This window comes from Trematomus bernacchii, unplaced genomic scaffold, assembly GCF_902827165.1.
Source record: "Trematomus bernacchii unplaced genomic scaffold, fTreBer1.1, whole genome shotgun sequence".
Lineage (NCBI taxonomy): Eukaryota > Metazoa > Chordata > Actinopteri > Perciformes > Nototheniidae > Trematomus > Trematomus bernacchii.
The window spans coordinates 10,917,106-10,927,815 of NW_022987973.1; the positions used below are offsets into that span (position 1 = coordinate 10,917,106).

The following is a 10,710-nucleotide window of genomic DNA, read 5'->3' on the forward strand; positions in this document are numbered from 1 at the left end:
TTATGTAAGGCTCATAGCTGCTAACAATGATTCAATGAGGTAGTTTTCTTCAGGTTCCCAAACAGTTAAGTTACTTCAACGGTCAGTTTGTGATGTTTCACTTATTGTGTTCTGTTGTACACTTTTATGTCGCATGGATTAGTTTGACAAAAGCATAAATATAGAGCCCTAATCCTGCCCTAAAAAAAGCTACATATGAATTGTTTTATTTGTTACTAAATTATGAATAGTTGTGGGTTTATCATGTCCACTTTTCCTTTTTTATGGCTATGGACCTTTTGTATAGTTTGAATTGAAAGTTTAATATTTCTCTCTAACGTACGACGTATAATAAAAGATACACCTGAAGTACTTTAAGATGTAGGTCTAAGTAGTAATAGTACTTTTTTTAGCCTACTACAGTACGTGATCGTGTTTCGGTCACCTGTCGTTGACGCCCGAAGACCCGCCCCTCCAGAAAAAAAGACCCATGACGTCACCACAGATCATCACGGAAGTGAACTAGACGACGAAACCAAACAGACAGAAACCCACATAAGTTGTTGTGGTGTACGCTTCACTAGCATTTACAGGTGAGTTACTGTCTCTTTATGATCCGTTTAACGTTTTTAAACTATCCAAGTGTTTTAACTACTTTGTGTGTCTGATATGTTTGTTTTGTTTTTGCTAGCATTGTAGTGAGAGCTAGGTAGCTAACTGTTAGCACAAACGATAACAGAATAGACTGCTAACAAAGCCATTTCTAGTTAACAGTAAATGTAGGCCACACGGATACAGGGTTTCTAAACGTATAAGCAATAGTATGGACAATTCAGTTGATGACAAAAACTAAGAAATTGAATAGATAACATGATAAAGCTTAAAATAGCGTGACATAGGTAACGTGAGCTTCCCTAGCTGTTCGTCGCGTCGGGCTAAAGCTAACTGACATGAGCTGTCAAACATGTAGGTAGTTTGTGTTTGTTAACCTCCTGTTTTCGTTTGCGTGTTGGGATTGTTTGGAGTAAATCTGCGCAGTCATAATGTTTCGATGATTTGGTCATGCTCACATGATTAAGTGACTCACAGGATCAGAGTTAGGGGGCGAGGTCAGATGGATTCTTTAGGTTGACAATGGATGTATGATTCCGTGCTTATTTTTTGCTATTCTCATTGTCTCTCTCCCGCAGATAGTCTATAATCATGCTGGGAGGAGGTTTCAAAGCAGAGAGGCTAAGAGTCAACCTGCGTCTGGTCATTAACCGACTCAAACTCCTGGAGAAGAAGAAAAGTAAGTATTGTAATGATTCAAAAACCTTAAGTCTATTATTCCACAGTTGATGTGGAATGATTGGTTTTATTTGTCTGTTCATCCCTTTATTGACCGTGTACTTTCTCCAATTCACACATTTATAATGAAGCTGAGCTTGCTCAAAAGGCAAGGAAGGAGATTGCAGATTACCTGTCTTCTGGAAAAGATGAGCGGGCACGGATCCGTGTGGAGCACATCATCAGAGAAGACTATCTGGTGGAAGCCATGGAAATCCTGGAGCTTTACTGTGACCTGCTGCTGACTCGCTTTGGCCTCATACAGTCCATGAAGTGAGTTTCTAACCAAAGAAGTGCACTATACTACTTTTATTTAACATACTGACGCACATTGTCCAGGAAGTGACCTCGATACGATAAAGACAAGCAATGAATCTACAGAAAAATAGTTGCCAACTATTTTGATAATCGACATAAGTCATTATTTTAATGCAATATAGGCATAAAACGCTTTTTCAACCTCTCAAAGACGGAGCTCATCGTGCTTTTCTCAGTTTGAACTGAATATTTCTGGGTTTTGGAATGACAAAAGAAGGATTTTAAATAGAATCCCTTCGACTTTGGGAAACTGGGATGGACATTTTCACATTTTATCTGACATTTTTGGAACAAACAATAATTGTATATGCTGGAGCCCTCAACTATGGAGAGTGTGAGGGTTACACTTTATTAACGTTTTTCTCGGGCTGCGTGTTCTTTTTAACCCTTTATGTTCCTCCAATCAGGGAACTGGACCCAGGCCTACAGGAGGCAGTGTCCACCCTCATCTGGGCAGCGCCTCGTATCCAGGCAGAGGTGTCTGAACTTAGAACTGTAAGTACTGTCTATACAAAACATGGTACTGATGGCAACACTATTTAACAAGTTCTGTTGTATTTTTTTACTGTTATGACATTTTTATCTCTAAATGATTCTATCAGGTATCCGAGCAGCTCTGTGCAAAATACAGCAAGGAGTACGGAAAACTGTGCAGGACAAACCAGATTGGCACAGTCAACGATAGGGTAGGCACTTTTTCCACTAACTGGCCATTAGTCTGTTCAAGAATGCATTAACCTTTTTGCCTGTTATCTTTTTATCATCTGATCAACTATTTGATGTGTTTATAGCTGATGCACAAACTGGGTGTGGAGGCCCCGCCCAAGATCTTGGTGGAGCGCTACCTGATAGAGATCGCCAAGAACTATAATGTGCCGTATGAACCTGACGCCATGGTTCGCGTGAGTGATAAATAATCTATTCTATAATTCACTATGAAAGATGAAGTCATGCATTTTGTTTATTTACCCACTCATCCCCCCCTGTGTCCTGACAGCCTGAGGTGTCTCTCGGAGAGGAAGCAGACCTGATTGACGTGGACAATGACAGGAGGGGCGGTAGAGGAGGAGGAGGAGGAGGAGGTGGTGGTGGTGGAGGAGGTGGTGGAGGAGGAGGAGGAGGTTTCACTGTTCCTATGGGTGCCATGCCTATGCCTATGCCCATGCATATGCCCATGCCATCAGCTTTCAACTATCCAACCCCCAAAGGAGCCGTAAGAGATTCAGTTAAAAGACCCTGTTGTTTATTATTCTGTTTGTGAATTATACATTTGGGTGTGGAAAACCTGTAGGAGAACGATTGGCATCATGTATAAAATCCTCAATAATCGTCATATCCGCCAACGACGGGTTGCTATTAAACTCAAAAGTCCGAAATATACAATATTGCCTTGATAATTATTATAAACTCAAAATAAGTACTTAAAACAATATAATACAACCTGTATTTTTTTTACAACCCTTGGTTTTTGCCATTCTCATAACTAGCTTTAGAAAGACATTTCACCCATATCATGAAAACTTTACCTACGTTTAATGGAATTATTTTTTGGGTGCTCAAAGCATTGAAGAAATACCTTTTTAGAAACTCCTCTAAACTTGTTTTATTTCCAGGCTACTTAAAGTATTCAAATGATATTTTTGAGGACAGGTTTTGGTATTTTCTTGAAAAAGTTTCCAGGCATTAATGATTATTGCAATGATGACGGTGTCTGTGTAGCAATGTGACAAAGAAGTCGTTTACCAGTCGTCACTGTTCATCCTTATCCCTTCTATCAGACCTGACTCTTGTTTTCCTCCAGGAACCGTTTAATCCCATTGGAACCTACAACAACTTCCAGCACCCTATGGGAGGAGGCCCGCCCCCTCAGCTGCCCACCTGCCCCCCCACATACGAGTCTGTAAGTGACAGAACCCCTCTCATCCCTTCCTGTACCCCCAGATGGACAGGCGGACAGGGCAGGGCATCACTCAGGGAAGAGCAGTTCATTCAGCTTGCTTACAGTTTTGCCTGTCCTCTACTTTACTTGACACTATTTTCTTCTAGGCCCAGGTCCTGCTTCATCTCTAAAGATATTGTTAGCATGAAGTGCTTGTACTTCCCTTATTACTAACTAACTAACTGATCAGAGAGTGAGACTGAATTGAACAGATGAGTGTTCGGTGCGCTTTAAAGAAAGCTGACCCTAGCTACGTCCCTAAGCCTGTGATCATTTCTTAAAAACCCTTTTCCCTTTTTGTTTTATTTTCTTGCCGTTTCATTTCTTCGTTGTTACACACAATTGATAATTCCTTCTCAACACTTTAAATATTTACTTTATTTATTACAATATGAAGAGATACTCCCCTTAAACATTTTCCCTGTGTTTCAGATTGATGACCTAAATGACAAATCTTTTCCTTCCCAGGCTGTAGGTGAGTTCTGCAAACAATCAGCAACAACTGTAGGATAAGACTGGAGATATTCTTTATGTTTGGTATTGTCAACAAATCAAAATAATCATTCAATCCTAAATGTGTTCATTCCTTCTTTTTTTAAAACATGGTTAAAGATATATAGACTTAATCGCACTAAACTAGTTAGCAAATGTTACTTAAATAAGAGTAGATTGTGTATTTGTTGGGAACAATATGCAGAAGCAGATGAACTGCCGTGATGAGTATTTCCTGCCGCAGGATTGTGTATGTATTTATGTACATGAATATAAAAAAACACTAACTATAGATGAAATATTACTGATGTGTTTTTGGTCTCTGGCAGAAAGTCATAGAATGTCAGGCTGTGGCATCACAGGCAACACAAATTAAATTGAACACCATGTATTGCTCTCCAGGTCCTGGCCCTTCATCTCAGATGTTTGACAACAACTCTCTCCCAGAACTCCCCTCGGTTCCCGACACACTCCCCAGTGCCTCCTTCGGCAAAAACACCACCAGCTCAGATGACATCGACTTTGATGACTTAACGCGGAGATTTGAGGAGCTGAAGAAGAAGACCTAAATGCTATATCACTGGTTTATACAAATGCACACACGTACACACTGAGCCTGTGCCGCCACCTACACAGAACCCAAAATGTTAAAGGTTCATGGCTCTGATATTAAGATTTGGATATTTCCCCCCCTCCCATGGTAATATAACATAGATATTTAACATACCTCTATTCTTACCTCATTTGTATATCATGACCTTGACAGTTAGCAAAAATCGAATGACTCTTGGCAGTACCATTGAGTACCATATGTTTTACTTTTCTTTCTGTAGGGCACATATTATATATTAGTTCATGCAATCATATTGGTGCTGACCCCCGTTCACTCCATTTAGAGTCACGCCAACTTTTATTGTTTTCAAATGTGTCTGTGTAACATTTTATATAACCAAACTTTTTTAATTGTTGCTTTTCCAAGGGGTCTTTTGGGGTCTGAAGAATATTTTGAAAACATGCCTTGATTCTTCTTTGCACATGCTCTGTTGCTGTGATCTTTGCCACTGTGTCGCACAGTCCTGAATCAGACTAGTCAAACCAGCCCGACTTGCCGCCCCAGTTTCATGGGGAGGGGCTAATCACAATAACAAAAGCTAGCTTGTTTCCGAGGCAAGGCCCTTTATGAGTGTTGTGCAGTCAGTCAGTTTAAGCTGTGTAGAAAGTATATTTTGAAACACTCCACTTCTTCCAGGTTTATTTATATCAGAATAAGGACCTATGAGTCTTCCAGTTAAAGCCCAATGTGACGCCTTTCAAACATGTTACAGGTGTGGTGGGGCACAGATGTAAAGTGATAAAACAGTGTATGATAATCCTACCTACACGAAAGATTGAACTGCAAAGCAATAGTTTAATTGTAGGGAGTTGTATAATATTTGACATATCTGTAAATCTCCAAATAGTTGTTTTGCTCCTTGAACGCCTGTCTTACCAAATATCTGCCCCTTTTTTTGTTATTGTTTAGTACTTAAGCCGTTTTTGTTTGTGTCCCATACTGTATGTGTTCCACTGCATTTGCCTTAGTTACCATTTTTCATCAGAGGCCTTGCCAGTCTGTAGGATTATGCATGTGTTATCCATCAAGACTGGATACATCTTTCCTGTTAGGATCAGATCCCACTTTGCTTTATTTGCTCTGCCCACGAACAATTCCCTAAAAACGTGCTAATTTGATGAAAACTGCTGGTCTAGCAATAGAGATGTGCGTTGCAGGCTTTTGCTGTACAGAGTGTACACACCCAGCTCTTCTTGCATAGCAAATTAATGGTGGTTTCTAATAAATGATTCAGTGATCTCTGGAAGTGAAGAAGAGCTTTATAAATGAAAGCTTTCCAGCTGGGTGATGGACACAGTTCATGGATAGGTCTAACTTGTGTTGGCGGAGTATAAATATTAACACTAACAGAACTCTGATCTGCTCACTGTCTTTTCTATGTCTGACTGTTCTCTCATGCTAAACATTGAGACACACAATGATGACATGATTATTTTCCACTGTATACTGAGGTAACAATTGAATAAAAGATTATTTAGAACTGGAAGCTGGTACAATTTCTTTTTACTCTTTATGTTTACAACTTCCTGTTTATATTACTGTGATGTCAAGTAACTACCAGTAGGGGTCCTCAGTGTAAAGGAAAACACTGACGTACAACAAACATTTCCTTAATGTAAAACATAATGTGCTTTATGAGTTTTGGATTTTCTTAGTCAGATAATCTGTTTACCTTCTTTCTGTATCATAATAGTCCCGTCTGGTCAATCCTGCATCATTAAGACATGTTTACCTGCTGAATATATGAAGATAAACTCAGCTGAAATCTTTAAGGGGCACACGTAAGGGCAGCTTGGAAGATGGGAAATAGTGCCAACCATTAGCATTCTGGTCACTAAATTGAAATATTTTGACAATCAGAAATAGCTCCAAAGGTGAGACTTACTGTATCTTTGTTCCTGATGATTAGTGCTCATTGTGTAATACAACATGTGGCAGACAAGGCTTTTTTAGGATATTATTATGTCTTTACTCAGTACTGAGGGTTTGGTAGTCCACCTCAGACTTTTGGTTTACATTCCCAGGTCTGTTTGTGAAGTGGTGTCGGTGTGAATGAGCTGGACATTTTTTCACCGAGAAAGGTCAACCACTCTTCAGACTGTGCTTTGTTGAATATACAAATCAAGTTAGTTTACATGCCATGCACTTGACAGGCTCTCTTTTCCCTCAAATGTATTCAACCTACCAGAAACAAGAGCTAGATGTTATTAGAGGTGTAAATGATTTGGGTTGACTGCCTCACATTATTTTTAGCATGCGTTACATCACAATGACACCTATCTGATTTGTGGCCCAGTGACAGACAGAGGTTTATGTTCAACCCAGCCATGGGAAAAGGGGCCAATGCAGCTTTTCTTTACCTTGTATACTTTTTGTTGTCACTCCAGGCTCCTGAAACACATCATAAACTGACAAACGTATCATAACTATCTCAGAATACACAGCCGCATTGATGACGTCAGCTCCTCCTTCTGCTCGGTGATGTATTGCAGCCAATTAATGTGGCATGAATGTGGTCGGGCTTCTCTGCTGAAACCTGTAAAGAAAAAAGATGGCTCCTGATACAGCAGGAGCTGGGAGTTGATGGGGAATTAACAGAGGTGGGGACTCGAGTCACATGACTTGACTCGAGTCAGACTCGAGTCGCATATTTTTTGACTTGAGACTTGCTTGACTAACATTGATAAAAGACTTGACTTGACTTTGACTTGGTATTCATGACTTGAGACTTGACTTAAGCTTGAGACAGATGACTTGAAAGGACTTGTCTGTTTAAAATTAAATATTTGCGTTTGTTTTTGTCGTGAGATATTACGTTTAGTTTTTTCGAAAAACGTGATTGGGTGATTATAGCGCCATGCGCGCAAACCTGGCAACCCACTAGACGGCAGGAGTGTCAGTTAACATGGCAGCGGCTAGCGTTACTCCAAAAATAGTGAAGTTTGGATTCAAGAGCCGCGTTCACACCGGAGTACTTTTCACCGTACTTTTCGCGTTTAGTTCCGTGAGTACCCCTTATGTCGCGTTCACACCAAAAATCGTACTTAATCTCGGGTACTTTTACCCCCATTTTTAGAGCCCGTTGGGAGAGCGTACTTTTCTGTGGGTGAAAAGTGCCCCAAAAATGCCCCAGTGCTGATTGGCTGGGCGAATTGCAAACCACGCCCGTACAACTGTGAAAATGTTGTGTGGAGACGCCATTGTTTTTCCTCGCTACAAAAGTGTGTTGGGTTTGTTTTTGAAAGCAGTTATGGCAAGCATCAAGAAATGATGAGGAGGTGTCGGCGCTTCTGGAGATCTACGCCGAGGACGCGACCCAGGGAATGCTACTGAAGCCAGTTCAGTAGCTTTCACTCGACCTGGGAATCGTGCACAGCCGGCTAAAAATAAAGAAACTCAGGACTACAAACGGCGGATTCAGTGGCCAACGATGACTACCACGACGAAGGTAAAATCAACTACATGCACTGGGGTTTTAATCTGCACAATAATGGTCTCAGATGTACTTTTATTTGCTCAGTAGATCAAGCTAGCCATGCTAGGCTGAATAGGCTAACACCGGCCCCGAGCTAGCTACATCTAGCTAGCTAGATATTCTCGGCCGCTATGAAAACGTTTTGACTTGTGAATAACTGTGCAGTGTTTCTGTAATTTGCTTCACTAACTCATGGCACTAATCGTCTGTTTCAGGCGAGGATGGACAACTCTAGGGATTGGAAACAAGCGAGCTTTGCATTCTAGATCACAGCGCGTGGTCGTCCTCCTTACCAGCAACCAAACGCAAAGGTACACACACTGTAACTTTGTCTTGAAAGAACGTTACGCATCGAACTGATGTTCACAATCATGTTTATTTCATAATATTCATCATATTTTATGTTTAACTTGCCTCAACAACATTAAACAAAGTTCAAGCATACATGAAGCACTCTTCAAAAATGAACAATCCTCCGTGTTTGAACCTCTTAAATCGCTGCATAGCCGATTTATTTGGACTGGATTATCCCAGAGAGGCTAAACATTCTTTATAACACAGTTTCAGATTTGTGAAACCTTAATTCTATTTGTGAAAATACAAAAAAGGGAGATTTCAGTGCTTTTTTACATGTAGACCACATTAGACCAGGTCCTGATCTAAAACCACTATACCTAGACTCATCAAATCTGGACTGGATTATCCCAGAGAGGCTAAACATTCTTTATAACACAGTTTCAGATTTGTGAAACCTTAATTCTATTTGTGAAAATACCAAAAAAACATTCCTAGTATGTTGTAAAACTACATGGCGACTAAACAGATCTTGTATCTTGCTTATTTTCCCCTCTTAGGAAAGCGGACACGGGATGCGAATTTCTTTGACACCGCCCAGGCGTTGGAGGACCGGCGTGCCGTGGTGAAAGAGTCGATGCACGGGGATCAGATGGTGCTGTTCACCAAGGCCCAGGAAACGGAGGACAAGATGCTCACCAGTTCATTTTATATTATTGTTATTACTGTTATTATATAGTCTTGATACAACTGACACTTTATTTTATATTGATAATGTTAATTTACATGTACAACTTCTATTTTATTTACATAAAAAATTTGAACTTCTATTTACTGTTAAACAGATCCTGTATCTTGCTTATTTCTCCTGACACTTTATCTTTAGTGACCGTAGCATCCTATACATCACATGTAAGTGATTATTCTGATACCATCATGTTTCATCGGTTATAAACTGGCAAAGCTTTATTTGTCATTTATTTATCATCAATGTTGCAACCTTGTGGAGGAATGGCAGGGGCACATACACAAATATGATAATTTATATCATTTTAAATATTATTTGACCTAAAACTAAATGTTTTTATGATTGTCCTCTGAGGAGGACATGGGGATTTGCAAACTTTTAATTCCCCCCCCATTTTACACAACACAAAATGGAGTCCACTATGGGCCAAAACTAACATGTATGTTTATGGCAGACGGATGCAGTGGGTCTCAGGAAGATAAATAATAACGGTGGGTTTGCTGCTGATCCTATTTACTGTGCATACAACACACCTGGCACAGTTTATTGTTATTATATTGCCACATTGTACACTATTGTAATGTTGCCTGTCTTGACTGGAAAATAAAAGAGAAACAAAAGCACTGTACAAAAGATCATCTTTATTGTCAAAATGTTTACAATTTACACACTGTTCAGATGCCTCATAAAGCTGGGTCGCCGGTAAGGCAGTCCATTCGTCCCTGTACTCATTACTTTCACAAAGGTTATGTAATATGCAACATGCTGCCACCTGGAATGTGATCTTGTCCATCTTGCAGTCGTTTCTTTTCATCAAGCACCGCCACCTGCCCTTCAGTCTGCCAAAAGCGTTCTCCACCACCACTCGTGCTCGGCTTGTTTTGTTATTGTACGCAAGTTGCTCAGGCTGCATTAACTCAGTTACAAAGCTGTATAACATGAGCACAAACAGCACAACTTCAGTCGACTCCATCTCCATCATGTCTGAGGTCGGAAGGTAAACATTAACAACAGACGCCTAATGTACAGCGAGTGGGTGGGCGTCTCAGTATACGCGGGAAGTTTTTCTTCTTCTTCTCTTGTTTTGCAGCGGATTGCAAACAACTTTAAGGTGCATACCGCCACCTACTGTACTCGCCGTGAAGTGGTTTGTGGCCTGCCAGTAAAGCCAAAGCAGAAGAAGAAGAAGTGACGTCAGCGGCTCATTTGCGTAATCTTCCCTCAGGGAAAAGTACTCCGGTGTGAACGCGATCTGTACTAATGGCGCATTTCCATTGCAGCGCGTAGCTCGCTTTAAGCGTGCCGTGTCGTGCCGTCCCCTTTTTTGGTTGTGCTTCCACTAGGCCTCGTTCCGGCGCGGCACGGCGCGGGGCCACTTTTTCCCCTCTTTTCTGGCCCTAGAAAATTGTGGTTCTATCGGGGCCAACAAACAGGACTGAGTCGGGCTGAGTATGCTAAACTAGAGAGAGGAGCGCTGGCAAGAGGGCTAGAACTACAACAAGATGGACATATTTGACCGTGAT

The 10,710-nt window shown here is 40.8% G+C and overlaps 1 protein-coding gene across 2 annotated transcripts; it reads left to right on the top strand.

The window, feature by feature from the left end:
* Positions 1–438: 438 nt before the first annotated feature.
* ist1 (IST1 factor associated with ESCRT-III) lies at positions 439–6,156 on the top strand. Of its 2 annotated transcripts, none has more exons than XM_034116865.1 (10): positions 439–572; positions 1,170–1,270; positions 1,401–1,581; positions 2,034–2,121; positions 2,229–2,312; positions 2,418–2,528; positions 2,624–2,839; positions 3,428–3,526; positions 3,998–4,040; positions 4,460–6,156. In XM_034116865.1, the coding sequence occupies exons 2-10, from the start codon at positions 1,183–1,185 to the stop codon at positions 4,624–4,626; spliced, it is 1,077 nt and encodes a 358-aa protein (XP_033972756.1). In that variant the 5' UTR covers positions 439–572; positions 1,170–1,182; the 3' UTR covers positions 4,627–6,156. The 2 variants fall into 2 exon arrangements, with proteins under 2 accessions (XP_033972756.1, XP_033972757.1); XM_034116866.1 differs by having other exon boundaries at positions 4,034–4,040.
* Positions 6,157–10,710: the final 4,554 nt, after the last annotated feature.

Bases quoted from the DNA above. Each gene is read 5' to 3' on its own strand.
- ist1 (XM_034116865.1), top strand. From the start codon at position 1,183: ATGCTGGGAGGAGGTTTCAAAGCAGAGAGGCTAAGAGTCAACCTGCGT. The intron at 2,122-2,228 runs GTAAGTACTGTC...TGATTCTATCAG, and splicing joins AGGTGTCTGAACTTAGAACT to GTATCCGAGCAGCTCTGTGC. The intron at 2,840-3,427 runs GTAAGAGATTCA...GTTTTCCTCCAG, and splicing joins ATCCAACCCCCAAAGGAGCC to GAACCGTTTAATCCCATTGG.